Source organism: Cydia pomonella, chromosome 2, assembly GCF_033807575.1.
Source record: "Cydia pomonella isolate Wapato2018A chromosome 2, ilCydPomo1, whole genome shotgun sequence".
NCBI lineage: Eukaryota > Metazoa > Arthropoda > Insecta > Lepidoptera > Tortricidae > Cydia > Cydia pomonella.
Genome location: NC_084704.1, coordinates 32,117,301 through 32,139,285, shown reverse-complemented (window position 1 = coordinate 32,139,285; position 21,985 = coordinate 32,117,301). Strand labels below are relative to the sequence as shown.

The 21,985-nt window shown below is 39.8% G+C and overlaps 1 protein-coding gene across 1 annotated transcript; it reads right to left on the bottom strand.

Annotated features, from left to right (window-relative positions):
• Positions 1-1,100: 1,100 nt before the first annotated feature.
• LOC133515372 (coiled-coil domain-containing protein 170) lies at positions 1,101-20,590 on the bottom strand. Its single transcript, XM_061847899.1, is given in 16 exon segments — positions 1,101-1,234; positions 1,606-1,803; positions 1,912-2,051; positions 2,581-2,691; positions 3,947-4,114; positions 5,617-5,721; positions 6,648-6,728; positions 8,423-8,566; positions 9,943-10,014; positions 11,188-11,316; positions 13,366-13,538; positions 14,147-14,330; positions 14,891-15,204; positions 15,207-15,444; positions 16,248-16,337; positions 19,631-20,590. Coding segments are annotated over 16 exon segments (2,310 nt in total). The 5' UTR covers positions 19,709-20,590; the 3' UTR covers positions 1,101-1,149.
• Positions 20,591-21,985: the final 1,395 nt, after the last annotated feature.

Below are 21,985 nucleotides of genomic sequence, written 5' to 3'. Positions count from 1 at the left end.
TGTCTGTAAGATAGTAATGTGTTTGATTATTTGTCTGTGTTATTGATTTCCACGTAAATGGCTAAAATAATTTATTATTAGATGCTTAATTACTTCTATTTCAAGGAACTGTATGATTGGAGTTTTATTTTGTGAGCAAATAGGCACCTATAAATATTTGGCGCTAAAGAAAAAGGTAGATTGATTTCATGATTAATTAGCTTATATCTGAGTACATTAATGAAATGTCCTAGTTTTATGTAAGTACAGCAGTTAACAAATTTGAATTATGGGGCCACTTTGTATCTTGTCATAGTTGACCCCCCACGGGCTTTATACCTATGTATAAATAATATAATGTCACTGTGCCAAGGTGCTAAAATATGAAATTGGTTGGCAGTAGGCTGACAGCCTGCATATATACATCATATTATCTGATGATAGTGATGATGTATTTACATTGTTATTTATCTTGAAAATACTGTTTGGGAGTCGAGTCGAAATTTTAGTTTAACCAGGCTTAAGATTGTAAATATAATTGTTGTTTAATTAAATATTTTATGCTTATAAAGCTAGTTTGTAAATTTTTCATGCATACATGGCCAGCTAAGAGGAACCACTTTTTGTAATGAATTGTACCAACTTTTGTAACTCCTTTTTTTGCAAATAAATTATTATGAATTATGAATAAAGTTGGCTGGAGCGCCCGTCTTGGTCAAATTTAAGTCCAATGAGGAATCGCAGACCATCTATGCCGCCCTTGACAGTGAATCCTGATGTATCAAGACATATTACATTGCATTAACAGGTCCAGGAGGCTTTGGGCTTACAAGCGAGCGCGAGGACGGTTGCATGAGAGCCACGAACTAGCGCGCGCCTTGAACAGGGCGAACAGACCGTTATTTACTTCAAATTCGGGAACCGTGTATATTTATGAACTGTGACCCTTCTGACTCGCCAACTGGGATAATGAATCCTGACTGACGAAACTTGTACTTTTGCAGGCTTAGAACCGAGAGAGTTACAAGGCAACACGTACCTTGTACAACTCGTCTTCCAAGTCATATGCCGGTGCGCGTACCATCCGTCATCTTTGACACACACCGTCGGCAAATTAGTACTAAAGAGTCTCCAGACTTAGAAGCGAGCACGGCGACGGGAGCGCGAGGGTCACAAGGCAGCACGAGCCTTGTACAGGTCGTCCTCTAAATCAAATGCCGGGTCCGCGTACCCTGAGTCATCGTAGCGGAGCGATCTGAAAACAAACAATAGGGAACAGTGTTTATTATGTGTCGGATGGTAAGGTTATTTGCGATGTTCCTAGTATGATTGAATTTCACGAGCTAGCCTACAAAGATGGCTTCATCTAAGGTGGAATCTTCCTCTCCCAGAGAAGTCCATTTACGTCTAGGTAGTTGATGCCGACGACAGAAGAGAGGTAAATTGCAGCGCTAGTCGATAACATAGCTACAGGAATAAGGTATATATCAGGAGTTCGACACCAATAGCGCGTCGCGCAACGGCGAGCGCCGCTGTGTCGATTGTCAAAGCCATCCCTCTTGAAGTTGTACCTGTCAAGGATCCGAGTGGTGCACGTCAATCAGCTGGAGAATCATCTCAAAGTACCTGTCGGGGGTCCGAGTGCGACAGCGCGACGGCGGCGGCGAGCGCGACGACGCCCGCAGCAGCGTCGGGTCGTCGTACCGACGTGACACCACGGTGAAGTCGTGATGCGCGTCGATCAGCTTCTGAAGCCGTGAGACCATCTCGAAGTCGGACACCGATGATGGCACCAGGATGCCTAGGAGTTTCGCTATTGAGTTCCTGAAGCAACAAAAAAAATCATATAAATGTTAATTAAATTACACTATAGGCTCCTCTTTTGTCTATTCTTAATTCTTTATTTAAAAATCAATTTGAAAAGTAGGGTACCTAAAGCTGGTGAGCTGCGCCTCTCTCCTGTGACTTTCAGCAAGCGCTTCTTTGGTGCGGGCCAGGTCATCGCGTAACATATTGATCTGGTGCTCCGATGTGGTCCGTTCTTGCTCGTAGGTCTCTCCAGTGTTCCGGACCTGCTCATTCAATTTTCACATACAATGACACAAACTGTATGGAAAACAAATCCAAAAGTAAATATAAATTATCTAAGCATTGTTTCACTACCTCGGTACTGGTTAAAAATGATCTAAGTAGTAGTAATACAATAAATCAGTTACTTATGTCGTCGAATTCTGGAGTTGCTGCTTTCCGCTGGTAGGTATTATGATTTGATTGGTACAGCTTCGGTATTCGCAATAATTATAACCAGTTTAGTTGGAGATGTAAAAAAATCAATAGAGATATATATTACTAAGTTTTATGAATAAGGGGGATAGACTATCCGTCACTAAAAAGGCTGTTTTTAGTGACGGATACTTTAACTACAAAAAAATTAAGAACGTGTTCAGCAATTCATTGACGTTCATCTCACTATCGAGATTTTTCCTTAAGTATATTTATAGATATATCCAGCAGTAAGTACGATCGCTCAGATTTAAGACACATGTTTGCCTTCGTGCAAATCTAAATTTATAAAGGATTTTTGAACGCTCATTGTCCTACTTGGTCTTTGAGCACGTTGACTTTGCGGTTGTATCGCGCCCGGAGCAGCTCGGCCTCGTCCAGCTTTTTCTGCAGCTCTTCGATCTTGCGCGCCCTCTCCAACGACGTTATCTGTGGCCAATACAAACTTGTTTAAGTATCGAACATTTTCCAAACCCTTTTAAGTAAGTTATATTATCTATAGGTATGAATCCGATAGCAGGTGATTTACCTACTTCTAGCAGAATATCGATCGTATCGTGTCGTGAACAGTTTAAATTGCAGTTTATACAAACGTTTAATACGTAAATGTGTAATCTACTGGTTCATATAAGTAATCTTGAGTCTCTTCATTATTATCGCCTACACAACACAATTGTCTACCTATTCATAAAAGTTGTCGTTGATCAGAAAATTCCAAGTTTTCAGAATATAGAACAACTAAAGGTAGATACATAATATAATTACATGTCCAATATACAATGATTTATTGTGACTTCATAGTTCCTAGATATTAGGTATCGAAAGAGCAACAATTTACTGCCTTGTACTTATTTAGTTGGAAATTCTTGGCAATCTAGATCAGTAATTCAACTCGGCGTATTATGATGATACACATACCTTCTGGTCTAATCGAATACATAAATCAAGACAAGACCGATGAATGAGATCATGGCAAGTGATGTTGATGTATAAATTCATTCAACCTTGCTCTTACATTTAATCATGCAAATCGGGTTGATAAATGAATAAGTTAAAGTTAAAAATACTATTTACTTTGATTCTCATTCCTCGTTAGTCGATAGTTACAATGTAAATGCTAGGCTGTTTTATTGGTCATTTAAAATTGCTTAAAATATTTCGCCTTTGTTTGTACTGCCTATCCTGTGCCATATGCATGTTTTATGTTCGGTATAATAGTTTATAGTTATACATACCTGCATACATACATATTTTGATGACAGTCAAAACAAAGATGGTAAATCCTGGGAAAATCCCATTCAAATGTGTAGTTCCACAGTTTTAACAATCGCACCTGCGGCTGCTGTTATGATCTTTTCCATCCAGATTTCCAGAATGTATTAGGAGTTTTAATTCTCATTACCATCCATGAGTTTGTCCACGTATTATGAGCTTCAAATCCTCAACACCAGCGATCGCGCTCCTCAGGAGATTGCCGTATGCTTATACATCGAGCTCTCACAGCTCACCATACTGCTGCGCGAGTTTATTTCTTTTACATTGTACCTAGGTATGTACCTGCTCGGCCGCGTCAGTCTCGCGTCGCGCAGCTGGGCGGGTGGCAGCTGCGCAGCTATACTGTCCCAGTGCGTCTGAGCTGACTCCGCTTACCATGTACTTAGACGTGCCAGTTTACTCCACTTACCTTATACTCTGCCGCGTCAGCGACTTGCGCGTGCAGATCGCGAAGTTGCGCGCGGGCATCGCCGAGTTGCGCAGCTAGCTTGTCACACTGTCGCGCGAGCTTCTTGCTTCGCGCTGTCGCTTCGTCGCGCTCGGCTTGCAGCACGGCGCGCACGCGCGATGACTCCTCCTGTTAGGGTCATATAGGTGGGGCTGATTTCAGTATAATTTATCGCGTAAATCGCGATAATCAGTGCAATGTGCCGAGCCGCTCGCGACGAGCGCCGCATGTCCTCCGTGCTCCACTCGGATGTCGGTTTTTCGCGAATCCCTTTGGTTTTATTTTTGAGATTATAAGGCAGTACAAGCGAGCACTTGACTTGAGAAGTAAAACAAACTTGAGCAGGACGCTCATATAATAATGTAGGTACCTCACATTGATAGATGCAGGTAATGTAACGAAATCGCTTTGAGCGATACAAATAGAAATTACATGAGCCAAATGTGTCTATTAAAAGACTGAAAAATAACAATGTGTAGTACTAGTATCTATGTGAAATTGTATCAATACATCACTGTGATATTTTCTCAAACCGATAGGTAAACTGAGGAAAAATAGGTAAATAATCTAGCAATTAAGAACTCGGTATCACGATCTCAATTATGTTTTAAGCGTGCATGTTTTAATAATTAGAAGCCTATCCAAATATTCTGGTATAATTAAATTAGTAGCTATAATCATATAGTCATTTGAGTAATGCATAATTGTATAACAGGTAGCTATCTATACAAATATGAGACGGGAAGTATACACTGTACAGTTATGCCCGGAGGCAAGGCTGCGCGCGGGTCATTTAAACAAATAAACTACGCGAACGAGGTTTGTTTTCCCTCGTTGAACATTGATAGAGAGACTTCGCTTGAAATCGTGACGAGTTGAAGCGGAAATGTAAGACGACCGGTAGTCAAATCATTTTTATTTTTACAAGCTTTTATTTATCTTGCCCTGTTAGTATGTATGTATGTATGTATGTATGTTAGTGTTGGTCAAATCTTGGAAGCTTTTCACCCACGTCCCGATTTCCGATTGAGCTGAAATTTTGCATACATATTGCATATTTTTACTGAGGTGTGCCAATAAAGAGTATTCTATCTATCTATCTATCATATTGCGTAAATCGATGACAATGCAATTTTATGATGACATGGAGCTCATCTGATAATGGAGACAGGAGGTGGTCATGGGAACTCTATGATAAAACAACGTCCATTAATTGTGTTTGGGGTTGTTAGAATTGTCTCGACGAGTATTAGTTGCCTGTGGAAAGAAAAGTACAGTTAGCGAAAAAAATCTTGTACCAAAAGTTAAATTTTAGGCAACAACTTATTTCAAGTTGATACTACGCTTCCATGGGTGTTAACACGATTTTGTTTTCATTTCTCGACTGGTAATCGGTCAGACTGGCACTGGCATAAAATACTCCTGCAAATACGCGCTAACTGAACTACCCTAAGAACTACTGTAGCTGTACCGCATAGTTTAGCGCTAACATAAACAAATCACTGTCAAAAACATACTAAAGCTGTCCCATTTGTTACAGTTTTTGACAATGATTTGTTTACTTTCATTGTAAATTGTTAATTAATATAACAGATATTTTAAACTGGTAAGTGTACCATTTACAACTTTACCTGTACACTTAGTTTTCGCCGTAACAGGTCCAGGTGTAAGTCTTTCCTTTGGATTTGTTCCCTAAGGATCCTTATCCGTCTTTGCAGTTGGTACACCACGGCCGTCTGTAAAAAGCATGCAACTTAGGTGGCGTTGTACGACAGGTGCATCCAGATCTAGCGAATGCACCTCGAGTGCGCACGCCTGTTTGCTTCCGATTTCGCGCCATCGCATTAGCTAGATTTGGACTGTTACGCCACATCAGACTTTAATTTCTACCTACGGAATAAATGTGGTAAACTTGCATATTGGTAAGTATTGATAGAATGAAATAATACTTAAATAAATGGATGAATGATGATTTCAATGTCAGACTACTTAAATGAGTTAAATATGTAGCAGTGTTATCACTTAAATCGATCGATAGCCAATCGATGGATCGATCAACGTCAAATCATCGACCAAGCAAAATTGACGACCACTTTAATCAATAGATACATCGATCCACGATTGTATTAGAGACACTCCTATGTCTCGATTATGAAAAAACCGATCAGAGCGAAGTTGAAACGACAACGAACCCGAGTGACACGCGGAACGCACGCTCCGAAAGTGTACGCTCGACGCTGACGCCGACCGCCATGCATTTGTTTTAAGCAATATAAAATAGTGGTCGTCAGCGTCGAACCTGGGTCTACACGTTCGGAGCGTGCATTTCGTGGCCGAGGCGTAACGTAACCATTATAGTCAGGCGATATCGCTAGGAGCGTTTTTTTCGTAGCCTTTGGTTTGTGCCTCGGTCTCGCTCACGAAAAAAACTTTTGCGGTGGAGCGTTTTTCGTGACTAACAGAGAAATAATAATGCAGTGCAGTCCAAAGATAGCTAATTACTACGGTTTTACACCGTGCTGTCTGCATACTGTGCGTGATCAATTGATAATAGATAAAAAATCAAGTCATTAAGTGCCAATTCGGTTCTAATTAGCGGTCAGTATTATTGATAAATAATTAAGATGCCGAGTGTAGCATGCCTTGTTGGAATGTCTCTTACTTCTTTAAGGTAAGGCAAGTCATGGAAAGAACGCTCCCTGCGTAGGCGAGGCAGCGTGCCATAGTATCCGTAATATAGCAGCTACACAAAATATCATTTGTTACTTTAGAGAACTGTCATGTAAAGGTGTGTCTGGATCTGGCGAATAATAATTAATTTAATTTTTCTTAATTCACAAACTGACTTATTCACGGCGCGTTCGGCAGATGTAGACGCACCTTTAGAACTTTCACAAAAATACCACCATATTATGTACAACCACATCCAGTCGGTCAGTAGCCAAGTCATCTTCTATAAGTTGGTCGAATCGAATTGAACACCACGAAAAAAATCAGTAATATATTACAGAATTTACTCGTAATATGAATTTTGCTCCTTTCTTAATTTTTTCCGGTTACTCTTTCTTACCGGAAGGTAGTTAGAATACAAGTAACGGTCCCTGTGCAAGTGTTTAAATATCACAAAATGGTAACAGAATTTGTCTAACTCATACGTCAGAACGGAATATGTATGAAATTAATGTATATATTTTGAGGACTTAAGCAATTTAGACATGAGTCAAAAGTCCAATCGATCACGAAACCGCAATCACGGCTATAAGTTGAAAATGATCTCACTAAAGTAAAATTTTTGTACATATCATTAATATAGGTAGTAACTATCAAACATAATCTCCATACCGACGCGTTAAAAAAAACCGGGCAAGTGTGAGTCGGACTCGCGCACGAAGGGTTCCGTACCATTATTTATAAATACGGCAAAAAAAATAAGTTTGGTGTATGGGAGCCCCCCTTAAATATTTATTTTATTCTGTTTTTAGTATTTGTTGTTATAGCGGCAACAGAAATACGTCATCTGTGAAAATTTCAACTGTCTAGCTATCACGGTTCACGGACGGACGGACGGACGGACAGCGAAGTCTCAGTAATCCCGTCCCGTTTGACCCTTTGGGTACGGAACCCTAAAAAGAGTTATTGGCATTGCAAACCCGCCTCTACTACCTCAAAATCACTAATAATATTAGACTAATACCTTCGAGAAATGGGCCCCGAGTGATGCTCCTGTCCTCGTACCTGCCCTTTACATAATATCGCTGTAGGTTTCTGCTAAAACGCGGCCAAGTGCGAGTCGGACTCGCCCATGAAGGGCCAGTACCATTTATGACGTATTAAAAAAAAACTACTTACTAGATCTCGTTCAAACCAATTTTCGGTGAAAGTTTGTATGGTAATATACATCATATATATTTTTTTTTAGTTTTTAGGGGGGGGGGGGTGGCTAAACACATTTTACCACTTTGGAAGTGTCTCTCGGGCAAACTATTCAGTTTAGAAAAAAAATAATATTAGAAACCTTTACATAAACACGCTTGAATAAAAAAAAACCCGACAAGTGCGAGTCGGACTCGCCCACCGAGGGTTCCGTACTTTTTAGTATTTGTTGTTATAGCGGCAACAGAAATACATCATCCGTGTGCTCCTGCCGAAGCTCCGAAACTCCGACTGAGTGCTTATGGAGCGAAACATGTCCATCAACCTTCGGCTTAAAATACGTGAGTGACCCCGTTTGCGACTAGGCAGTCGCAGTATCGTATTATATGGTAAGCTGGACACCAACCTAACGAAATCCCACGTAACCACCCCATGTAACCCACGCCACTCGCCTTTTTTAACCCTTCTAGTACAACAGTTGCATAAATACTATAATATGTCTATCTCTCGGAAATTTTGTTATTAAAAAAGTAACCTTAGTTTGTTGGACACATAAGTACTAACCTTGTCGACAATCTTATCGCTCTCCAGCCTCGCCAGCTGCTCGGCGCGGTGCATGATGGAGTCCGTGTGCAACTCGATACCGATGTCCTGGGTCAGCTCGTCCATATTCATCGTCCTGCTCAGCCGCTCGAGGAATGCTACAAACTGTAACAATAAGCTATTATAAAAAAAATAACGCCTTGATTTCCGTGTGAGTGCACAAAGTAACCACTCGTATAGTTCGCGTCATACACGATGGCGCAGATTTTGTTTTTACATTTCATCCTTTTTTTCGAAAACAAGGTCGTTGACCTCTACTTTTTTTATTGTTAAATGATAGCACAGGAAGTCAGCTAAAAGTTGACATCGAAATAATAGCCCTAGTTAAAACATTTCACAAGTTACACGAGTCCAAACAAGATCTGTACCCCTAGTGTAAATTTAGTCGATAGCGAAACGTGACGTACGCGTTTGCGTTAAGTCTCATTTTGTATGGGTTTTTGAACAGCGCGCCAAGCGGGACGTTTTGGAAAGTCAAAAATCTCATACAAAATGACACTTAACGCAAACGCGTACGTCACGTTTCGCTGTCGAAAATATTTACACTAGGGGTACTGTAATGTGCGTCGAACAAAGTTGCTTTAGTTCTAAATCAGGGGTTCCCAAAGTGTGCGCCGCGGCGCCCTGGTGCGCCGTAGAAAGTAAAGAGGGGCGCCGTGAGTTCTATCATTATCCGAAACCACAAATATTCGCGGGTACCTATTTGAGCGCTCGCATCGGTAAATAATATAACGTCGTGTCACTCTTTTTCGACCGTGATTTTAAATTTACAAGGGCGCCGTTGCAAAATACTAAACTTGTAACTGCGCCGCATGTTGAAAAAGATTGGGAACCCCTGTTCTAAATGATAATTCGGGCGGCGGGCAATTATTCTTTAGAACTAAGCAGATGCTCATTAGAGAAGGTCTTGTTTGGACTCGTGTAACTTGTGAAAAGTTTTAAAGAAGGCTATCATTTTGAGGTCATCTTTTAGCTGATATCCTGTACTATCATTTAACAATAAAAATGGTACAGGTCAACGACCTCGTTTTTGAAAAAAAAGGTAAAATGTGAAAAAAAAGTAAAATATTGAAGACAATTTTTATCTTTGTTGTTAATTCTTGAGTAATTGTGGAAAATTCTCTGTGACATATATGGTTGAAATGTATGCTTTAATTCATATGCTATCGAATGATTATTATTTTTTAAATGTGCGATAGGTAAATGGACAGATAATGATACATTAACCAAGTGCAGTTGTGTTTGGCGCCATAAAACTTTGAAGGGCTGCATTTTTAAAATGGTTGAGAAAAAACATAGGTATGGGGGGTGATTTGTCGATAAAATTCATCGTACTATACGTGGTTACCGGCTCCACTATACGTGCACAAACACATTGTATAAGAAGGTATGCAGGTAAACTTTAGATTTCGGTGGAACGCGACTTTGTGATATCAGGATTAAATTTGAATATCTTTGATTATTCCAAATGAGATGCTTACATTAGCTTTATCCTTGCGTAAGTTGTCCCTGGTGAGCTCGAGCGCCGCCAGTTCAGCCTCTAGTTTGTGCACCTATGAAATACATATTATATCTTTAACACATTCGGTGCCGACGCGTGCTACGCGCTACAAGCGGAGCCGAGAACATACGAAAACTCGTATGTGGCGAAAGGCGGCTACGGACAGAGCGCCCGTAGGTATTACTATAAAATATAATGTATACTTATTTATTGTACATAAATAAATAAATATTATAGGACATTATTACACAAATTGACTAAGTCCCACAGTAAGCTCAATTAGGCTTGTGTTGTAGGTACCTAGACAACGATATATATAATATATAATTATAAATACTTAAATATATAGAAAACACCCATGACTCGGAAACAAATATCCGTGTTCATCACACTAATATATGCTCTTACCAGGATTTGAACCCGGGACCATCAGCTTCATAGGCAGGGTCACTAGGCCAGACCGGTCGTCAAAATAATGTACGTTAGGTATGGTTTGAACCCTTTTTCAGGCCACATCAATCTACAAGGTTTTCCCAAAAAATCCAAATATATTCGAATTATCCAGATTTGATGATACATTTGAAGACAAGTGACATTTCCCGAAAGTGAAATGAATTTGAACCTTAAATCGGAATACTAAAGTTGAAATTCTTTTGGCTCGTATGTGGTCGATAAATCGTGCCTGGAAAAGGGCTGAAGAAATAAATACAGCCATTTTTAGGGTTCCATACCCAAAGGGTAAAACGGGACCCTATTACTAAGACTCCGCTGTCCGTCCGTCTGTCTGTCCGTCTGTCACCAGGCTGTATCTGATGAACCTTGATAGTTAGATAGTTGACATTTTCACAGATGATGTATTTCTGTTGCTGCTATAACAACAAATACTAAAAAGTACGGAACCCTCGGTGGGCGAGTCCGACTCGCACTTGTCCGGTTTTTGGTGATCCACAATACTTAGGTGATTTTGAGATCCTGATCTTGAATGTCAAAAATGTATTAAGATGGTCATACAAAACAAATTTCCTCATAGGACTAACTACAAAATTACGAAAATAAATCTACACACCTTGAAGGCCCAAAGTAGAAGAAAAAGGTAAATTATTTTCATATCGGTCCCACGGGAAATCTTCGGGATCACGACCCAAAAATCACCCAATCATAAGATAAGGTCCCTTTTACTACAGTAATATAATAAAATATGTTTTCCGATTCACGAAGTAGGTACCTTGCCCTCGAGTATGTTGCGCTCGTCCTCTAGTATCCGCACGCGGGTCGAGGCCTGGTCGTGCGCGTGCGCCGCGCGGCTGAGCTGCTGCGACTCCATGCCCAGCTTCTCGCGTAGCGCGTCGATTTGCTACAATAAGATGTTAAAAATCGCTTGAATTTGGATTTTTGCAAAAAAAAATTGCAAAAGAAAAGTTTTTTCATCACACCAACTGGTAAAGGCCCTCTTGATTGTTCAAAAACTAATGAGAAAGTTGCATTTTATCCACATGTGGCAAAGTAATCAGATGAGATTTTGAGTTGTTTTCTTATGTTAGCTGGTATAAATAACTTTTAAATGTTGATTTGATTTGGTTTGAATTTTTTGGTATTTCATAGTTATTATTTTCCTCGCGGCGGTGTGGTGAAAAATTGTGTGTTTCACTCGGAGGCAAAGTTTGTATAACCCTCGTGCCTTGAAACCCTCGCAACGCTCAAGATTCAACTTCTCGAGCTATTCGCTATGCTTGTGGTCCAATTTTGGAATCTTTCGCTTGCTCGGGTATTAATATTAGCACGAGCGGTTAAACAACAACTTTGCCCCCTTGTAAAGTGAAGAAACGTATATAGATATACATATATTTATGAGTTACATTAGGTAAGTATTTAACACTGTCAATTGAGCTAATCCCGGATAGATTACCGGTATATTGAGAAGATACTCAAAGCCATAATATAATTAAAATTTCGTATCGTACATATATACTTCGTACCTACAGGTTTATGGCGTTATTCATAAACCGTTCCAAATCGTTTGTCCCTATCCGTGATTTTGACATTTCTGTTTGTTGAAAAGTTAACACAGTCAAAAATTAACACAGATTTCTAAGTGCTTGCAAATTTTTATAAATAGGGGTTAGGTTAGTTATTAGCGACGAGTCACTGATTGTAGATGAGAAGTAAAGTCTAACAATCATAGCACTGATTTTGACAGTCGAATACTCGAATCATATGTATGTATGTTGCTATACAGCTTCAATTTCGGTAGCTGCCATTCCTCAACCCACCAACGGAGCGGCAGCTGACGTCCACAAGGGTTCATCATACATAGCCATTAACCACTATAAGAGTTTTCGCCCGGGAGGCGATTGGTCATGGAAATCTGTTCCTGGCTCGCGGTCTATTCGAAACGCTGATGGCCTAGCGGGAAGAGCGTAGCGATCCGGAGGTCGCGGGTTCAGAGCCCGGCTCGTACCAAAGAGTTCTTCGGAACTTGTGTACGAAATATCATTTGATTTTTACCAGTCGCTTTTCGGTGAAGGAAAACATCGTGAGGAATCCGGACTAATCTCTAAGCCTAAGGCCTAGTTTACCATCTGCTTTGGAAGGTCAGATGGCAGTCGCTTTCGTGCCTATACCAATTCTTGGGATTAGTTGCCAAGCGGACCGCCAGCGCCAACTATAACAGCGAAAACTAGAGTCCCAATTGCGACGGGGCCCTACTGCGACTTCTACATCAGCTATCGAATATGAGGCACGATTTGTTTATATTTTACTACTTCTCCTAACTCTACTACTATAGATAGGTACGTAACAATATAATTTTTTTAAATTTTAAATAAATAAATAAATAGTTAATCCACCCACTATCCAATTTATATGTTCCTTATACCAAACGCTAACTCCTCACAGTCCTCACGCGATTTGCTTGTTAATACTAAACTTAATCGGGTTTATCATCACAATTATGTGTATTAATATTGATACTCAATAAAAAAACATGTAAGTAGCATACATAATTAACAATTAACTGTTGATCTAGATTCTTACATCATAGCCAAATCAAAGGATGCATTTGAGTGGCAAACTCCCGCAGCGGAAAGTCTTTTTGAAATCTTGTTAATTATTTGACACAAAGTTATAATTCCAACAGCTGTAATTATGATAATGTTCCCTGAAAGGATAACTTTACCATTCCTTAACCTCAATGTCGGATTTAGAGGTCTGGAGGCCTCGGGCAATAAAGGAGTGGAGGCCCCCTGGCCCCAAATTTAATGGTAAATGTACCGAATTCTCTATTTTGGGGGCCCCTCTTTTGTGGAGGCCCGGGGCAGTAGCCCCGGTTGCCCTCCCCTAAATCCGGCCCTGCTTAACCTTCTGCGAGATAAAATCTACCAACGAGTAAAGTGTGTTAACATACCACTGTTTTATCCTTGTTATCGCTCAGTATCTCCCTAATCCTGTCCTTGATAGTGCTCTCGTGTGCCTCGACGAATCGTGTCGGTAGGCTCAGGAGAATCGCGATTGATTCCATTGTGTTACGGAATTCCGTTTGCAATCTTTGGTATTTTTCGTCGCGATGGCGGAGGTCCTCTGAAAATATATAAAGAAACAAATTTTCATATACGACTATAAATTGCTTAACACGAAATAAGACATATAAATGGCTTAATTAAAGGACTTAAGTACAGTCACGGAATTTGATTGTCACTTTTCGATTCTATAAGTATATGTAATGGCATTAAGGTTCAAAAGTGACAAACCTTCAAATTCTGCGACCGTAATTACACAAGTTTATAATAATCGTGGTAAGACCAAATCAAATGTGTTATGGTTAATTCTTGAAGAAAGTTTCGAGGCGTATTTTGTCCCACCATGTTTAACAGTCGTTAAAGATATTGAAAAACCATGTTAAAACCAATTTAATATTTGCTGGAGGATACGCTTCAGCTCTAGCAGCTGAGACGTCACCTGCCACTTTAATAACAACCCACCTTTCAGCTGCACAATCATGGACTCATTCTGGTTGACGTTGTCGGTCACGACGCTCAGGTTTTTGGAGCAGTGAGACAGCTTCTCGCGCACCTCGTACAACTCGCGGTCCAGGACTCATGTTTGTACGGACAGAGACTCCTTCTCCTGCCGTAGTCGCTCCAGATTTAGCAGCCGAGACGTCACCTGCCATTTTAATAACAACCCACCTTTCAGCTGTACAATCATGGACTCATTCTGGTTGACGTTGTCGGTGACGACGCATAGATTCTTGGAGCAGTGGGACAGTTTCTCGCGCGCCTCATGCAGCTCGCGGTCCAGGACTCTTGTTTGTACGGATAGAGACTCCTTCTCCTGCCGTAGTCGCTCCAGCTCTAGCAGCTGAGATGTCACCTGGTAGTTTTACAATTCAGTTTTGGTAAGCAGGCATCTGGTTAGTAGAAAAAATGTTGAACGATTTAATGCGGTATACACCGTTACTGGTTACACAACGGGCTATCAGTGCTTAAGAAGTAGGTATGTCTTTTCTATATACTTAGTACTTAAAGATTTTTCCAGACCTTAGATGATGAGGAAAGTTATGGATCGACTCATTAAATTTAATAACAGAAAAAATCCAGTAAAATAGAAAAAACACAATTCACAGTGTCAATAGGGCTGGAAGCTGGATGCTAAATGTACTGACTGCTATATACTTTCACAATATTCGGACGGTATCCCAGTAACGGCCCAATTCGAACAATGCTTATAAGGTGTGATCTGACGTTTTTGGTTGAAGAAATTTCACTTTTGACACTGACAGATCGGTATCGTATCGCTGTGACAACTTATAAGGATTGTTCGAATTGGGTTGATGCAGCAGTCTCGTATCTCTCTTAAATAATGTCACACAGAATTTCATCAGCCCGTTAGCAGACAACCCTGCTTAGTAAAAAATAATTTAGGTACATTACCTGTCGTTGCAGCATGTCTTTATCCGCGTTAGCTCTCTCCAGCGCATCCCGGCAACTCCTAAAGTCCTGCTCAACACTCGACAAGTTCTCCGTAGTGTTCATGCATTTGTTTTTAAGCCTTGTTATTTCTTGCACCAACTCCGCCGCTTTGATTATAAGGCTTTCGGGGGAATGGGTGTGGGTAGTGTCGCAGAATTCAGCGTCCAACGCCGCAGATAAGCGACGCACTAAGTCGTGAAACTGGCAGCGTGCATTTTCCTTCTGTTGCTCTTCGTTGTGACACTCTAATTCAAGAGTGCGAAGCTTCTTTCTAAGTCTTTTATTTTGTCATCGTAGTAGCGGTTATCCCTCTGTAAAGTCTGTACTGTCATGTCGCTCCTCCCTTGAGCAGCTTGCAGGTTGCGCTGTATTTCTTCGAGGTCCTGTATTTTCTTCCTAAGAGATGATATGACCGCATTTTGTCTGGCATTTTGTTCGCGCAGGTGGTCGATTTCCACCTGCTGCTCTAAAATTCTTTGATCACGAGAAAGCATTTGGTTCTTTAAATCGCTGACCTGAAACATGATTAGAATGCAGAAATGAATAGGTAAAGAAGAGATGCTTTCCATATAGAATTTCGTATATTGACCCGCTTGTTGTTATCTCTATTGCACGCGCATAGTTATACAGCTGTGAAGCTCGCCCAGTGACATTGACAACCGGCATCATGGGCGGGACAGCAATATAATTATGCGTGTGCAATAGAGATAGCAACAGGCAGGTCAATGTACAAAAATCTATATGGAAAGCGCCTCTGCTTTACATAATAAATATGTGTTATTTTAAACTTAAATAAGCTGAAACGTTTCGAATGCCTAGTAAGAATTTAGAATCCAATCACTATCTGCCAATGCTGAAGCAGACTTCGGTGCAGTAAAAAACTAATATTATGTAATGTCCTATATGGAAGTGAAAACTGATATGTCAACGACCAAAGATCATATCGACGCTCTGTTAGCTTGGACTAGGTACCTAGTCTGAGTGATGTATAAAATAAATATCGGATGTTAGGTGAGGGCATCGGATTTGATTTTGTGTCGAATATCTAATGTGAAAGACTAAACCTCAATGTGGTACATATGCTGTGCAAACAAGCCCAATGTGAACTAATTACACATCTACCTACAATAACTAATACTTAAAAACGATTGCATTGTTCGAATGCTAATTCTTATTCTACTTTACCGACTTTCAGGTCGAAGAAAAAGCTTTTTTAGTGGCAACACGTACTTATCCTTTCGAACTAGTGCCAGGCCAGGTTTTTCGTTTTCATACTTTTAGCCCGGGTTGTAGGTACCTATAGGTATCGCATACTCACTTCAGACAACAATTTATCTCGCTTATACTGCAGCCCCGCGAGATCGCTCCTCAAGGCGGTGACGACGTCATTCCCCACGTCCGCGTCCATCTGTACAAGTACACGATAAATAATTCATCGAAGGTGCGGCTTCAATAGGCTAACAGTGGCACTATAATTACAGTCATAACTTACAAAATGCCATGGCGAGTATTTATTGTCAGACAGTCCTATCCAAGCGAGCAGAAGACAACTACTAAGCTGTACTTCATGTTAAAAAGTTTGCGTGACCCGTATTGCTATTTCAAGCTCGCGAAAGGCACGATATTCTCATTACCATGAAAAGGAAAGCCCACCCAAACAAATTATGACTTTGTTGACATGATTTATCAGATAAAGACCGTGACATGAGGGTTCTATGCAGGTACATATTTAAGCAGCTCCGCTATCGACAACCTTATAAAAGGGAAAAACGAATTCCGTTAAGCTATTTTTATAGCTACGAACTGTAGGTATCTATAGTTTCAGAGAAATCGCTGCATGGTACGGTTTTGAGCACGCTACTTTGCATCGTAGTAAAAGTACGATCATAATTGATTTAGCAAAAAGCGCAGCCTTTAAAGAAGAAATGCCGATACGAGTAACGTAGCTGGTACCGATTACCTGACAGGTACCGTTTGAACATGTGATGGATTACTTCAATTAGTGCCGTGGCTTTTTATCATTATGCACGTAATGAGTTAGGTATTAATAGCATTAAAGCTATAATTAAGCTTCGATTAAGGAACTTAATAGACGCACAAAGGGTATTCCGAGATCTCGTCCATATTTTACTCGCTAAATCGTGCGCGATCTCTCAAGATTTGCAAGATCGGATTAATATATATTAACCTCTGTCAAAATTACAATTTGCAAAACTACCCACATACAAGAATCTTCTTTTTCCTCGTGTTGTCCCAGCATTTTGCCACGGCTCTTGGGAGCCTGGGGTCCGCTTGACAACTAACAACACAACAACAACATCAACAATAATGATACAAGAATAATGAAATAAAAACTATGAATTTTAAGGCTGGTTATTAAATTACATTTAATTTATTATACGTGACATAATCCGGTTACATAGTTTTATTTCGTAGTTTTCTTTTTAAATAAATGATTCATTGCAATGTTAGATTTGCGGGATCTCGCAAAATACTGAGATCTTGCAAGATGCGACCTCTCAAATCTTGCAAATACATTGATGATTATAATGCTCCAAGATTGCACTTCCACAAAATGGTCCAAAATATTCTATGGTTTATAAGTTTTATAACTTTAAACAGTCCTACCACTCCTACCAGATAGAGATGAACTATTTTTTATGCCAAAATTTATATTTTGCTATATTGACAATTAATCTCAAAAATGTGCAAAAATGTCACAGTTTTCATGTGACATCGATCACCACGACACAAAGTAGCTATATTGTACCTATTAGCTATACCATGCATTCGATAAATTATTAAACCAATTAGATAAATGTTCTTATGTTAGGTGTGTTTAGGTAATAAGGAATACTTCCGAATGTCGGGTAATTTCGAAAATGAACTCTAATGTGACATCATTGTGCGTAGTTTCTGGAATTCTCCGACGTTCAGATGTAGTCGCACCATGGAGGATCCTTTTTGGTACAGAACCCTAAAATCGGTCTTTTATTAGTTTGAAGACTGCGGACAGAGGTCATGAAAAAAAATTAAAATCTTAGCAGCGCGAAGTAGAAAATGAGCATCTGGGTGTACAGCGTCATCTATCAGCAAATCGGGTCACTAATTTGCGCAACCTAACATATTTACTGCCAGCGCGAGCTACACGCTACGAGCGTAGCCGATAACACGGGGTAAGACCGTAGCGAAGAGCGGACAGGGAAACCGCCAAGTGGGTCGCTGGCAGTGGATGTGTTAAATGTACTAAGTGTGTTGGTTTTTCAGAGATAATAATTTTTGATCTAAATCGACTTTAATTTTTTTCTTCACCTATCTCAGCTCGATCGAACAAGGCCAGATTGCTTTGATGCTTAAAAATAGTAAGCACAATTCGATTTTGCTCACTGATTGACAGAAAACATTTCAAAGTGCGTAGTGTAATTAATACCAATTGGAATTGGTATGTATATGGGGGGTTGGGTGAATGGGTGTTTGGTTAAATGAGCGAATGAGTGTGTGGGTAAATGGGTGCATGGGTAATGGGTGTGTATGTTTTTCTTTACCTCATAGTTTTTTCCAGTTCCTGCCTTAACAGTTCCTCGGTACGTTCAAAATTCTAAATTAGAATCACGAGTGTAGCGAGATTTTATTGTTGAATGTTTCCCTTCTATCCTCGGGACTCAAAATTAGCACTTGCAGAAAAAACTAACTTTGCTCTCTTGTTACACAATTGTTGTTTGTTTTACAAGGGCGCAAAGTTATTGTTTAACCGCTCGTGCTGATATTGATACCCAAGGAAGCGAAAGATTCTAAAATAGAGCGAGCGTAGCGAGTGGTTCTAGAACTGGAATCCTGAGCGTTGCGAGGATTTTAAGGCACGAGAGGGTTAAACATACTTTACCTCTGAGTACAACACAAAATTTTTCACCACATCAACACAAGGAAACTACTATGAAATTACAAAAAGAACATCAAATTAAATCAAATCCAAATGAACGTATTAAAAAAAACTCAAAATCATCATTTTATAGACTATTCTACTAGCTAACTTTAAGAAAACAACTGATTTCTTTGCCCCGCATGTGGATAAAATGCAACTTTCTCATTAGTTTCTGAACAAACAAGAGGGCCTTTACCAGTTGGTGTGGTGAAAAATAATGTATATATATTTTATATTTCAATCCGGAGGTTGCGGGTTTACATCCTGGCTTGTACCAAATTCAAATCGATAGCTTAAGTGGTTCTCGAGCACAGTCTGTGTTCTCGATATATTTAACAATCTGACAATTCTGACAGACAGACGGACGGAGAGAGACGCACCCTAGAAAGGTGGAGTACCGTTCGTTGCACCAGGTATCTAAGTCCTTCAAAGTCTCGATGTCCTTTTAAACCGACAAAATGTAATCAAGTTTTAAACTAAATAAACCTATGGAACATTCTAAATTCTAAACTCCAAAAATTACTGCGCCGATTTTTGAATTTCGATCGTTTTCGTGTTGTCCCTTTAATATTATCTCCATCTTCACTACAAGGCATTTAAAATTATACCACTGGATTCCCAATTTCTATCGTTCGTATTCAAAAATAGCATTCACCCTTTTCCACAGATTTTCGTGACGAAATCGACCGCTCGAAATTCAAAAATTGGGCCCCAGAGGCCCAGATCCAGTTATGCAATATCCTTTCAGATATCCATAGGTACCTTTACTTTCCGCTTACCTCTGTTGGTGTTTTGCTGCACAGGGCCTCGTAAATCTTCCAATCCTCCGCGTCCTCCTTCCCCTTATCGTCTTCCATAGTATTATTTACACGTCCCGCTTATTTGGAGCCCGGGCTTGTTTGGAGGGCGGTTGACATTTCGCCGTTGCCAAGAACGTGTAGTCATGTAAACACCAAAATCGATTTGTAGCATCGTTTAGTGTTAACTATTTGAAACGTTATTGGAAAGGTGTAAAGTCTACCAATTTCCAGTTTAGATTGTTGTTAGTAAGTCATTGTTATACGTAGTTTTGTAGTTTTCTTTGAGAAAGCCGTTTTTAATGAAAGAAAAAACCATTAAGTTTATAGGTACCGAGCAGCTTTCTTTTGTGGTTTGCAAGTTTCTTTTCATATGGTAAAAACGGGGCCTATTCATGGCCTATTATATCAACTCGGAAATTCTGGCTCTTTAATTTGCCACAGGAGCTTTATTATTTTATTCAATATGAATTCATCATCATTATCTTCCTCGCGTTGTCCCGGTATTTTGGCCACGGTTCATGGGAGCCTGGGGTCCGCTTGGCAACTAATCCCAGGTATTGGCATAGGCACTAGTTTTTACGAAAGCGACTGCCATTCTGACTTTCCAATCCAGAGGGTAAACTAGGCCTTATTGGGATTAGTCCGGTTTCCTCACGATGTTTTCCTTCACCGGAAAGCGACTGGTAAATATCAAATTATATTTCGTACAAGTCTCGAAAAACTTATTGATACGAGCCGGGGTTTGAACCCGCAACCTCCGGATTGCAAGTCGCACGCTCTCACCGCCAGGCCACCGGCCGGCGCTTACGTCGCGGAGGACCACATTAGTATTGGCGCGCCGTTAATAATGACGTAAGCGCCGACCGCCATAAGGTCCCTTTTGATTTGGATTGTCACAAATAGTTGCACCTATGGCAAGCATAGTTGTCAAGCGGACCCCCAGGCTCCCATGAGCCGTGGCAAAATGCCGGGACAACGCGAGGAAGAAGAGAAGAGTCATATCTTGATACAGTGAAGCAGACGAAGTGGTAAAGCAGGCAGGCGGGCGCCCCGCGCGCCGCGCTCGCAGCAAGCCTACGTCCTTATTCTGACGCCATCCGTATTCTGGTTTGTTAGTTCTGGGATCTTTTCCGGAAATTTATATTGATTATGATTTAAACTTAATGAAATTAAAAATTTGATAATTATATATAATACTAGAGTATACCGCGGCAAATTGAGAACCTAGTAAAATGATACCAAATCGTTTTGTGTCGAAATAATATTACTTACTAATTCAGACAAAAGTTACAACTGTCTGCTTTAAATCATATATAGATACCTATTCAAAACTTAGTTGACCTTAAAAATGCAATAGAAGTCAATTTCGGGCAAGTAGTGAAAAAAGGAAGAATACTAGCAAAGCTAAGTAATTTGTGGAAGTGAACGTAAAAAGGTAGCATGTTTTTGCTGGTATTGAGATAACTGAAAACATAAGCATAATAATAAAAAGTGTGTTTTAGTGAATAACGCCTTTTTGATGGCTATGTCGCCAGTCGCCACTTTGGGACCTAGTCTAGACTACCTTCTTGAAAGATATCAAAGTCACAAGGTACCATTTGAATAGACTAATTTTTACGAAAAAAAATGTACCAATTTATATTAATCCATAAATTTTCCAAGAACATGAACTTAATATGTTTAAAAACATACAAAAAGTAAAAAAATAAACAATTTTTTTTTGCGGAATTGACTTAAACTTGTACATGAAATTCTTCTTATGACCTCAGGAATACGTGGTTAAAAAAATTCCGTTTCCTCACGGGCACTTTTTATGACTTAACCTTTGAATTTTAAGCCCTACGTAGAAAATTAATTAACAATTACCTCCAATCATAACTTTGTTTTGTGGTGGTAGTCATTTTTAATAAGGAAACTGGAAAACTGTCACTGTTGCTAGGTTTGATTAGTTAGGTGCATGTGGCGAAATGCATAAACATTACAATAATTTAACAACAACAAGGACAACTTCAACAGAAGGACATGATGTCACGATCCTCAGCATTGAGGGACCAAGAAGAAGAAGACAATAATTTAATTGTTCTATTCGAATAGCATATTTAGTGCTTATTCTAACGATATATGCTTCAATATATACTTTTATACATAGATAAGCTTAAATAGTTGAATTTGTAATATTCTCTAAATCCGCGCAGAACACCCGACGGGGCCCGCCACGAGACTACTTTTTACGTTTTGGCTTCTGCCACTTGAAGGGATATACTATAGGCCTTGACTAGTGATTCATTTCAAAATAAACTATTTTAATATATACATATTACACATAAGCACCCT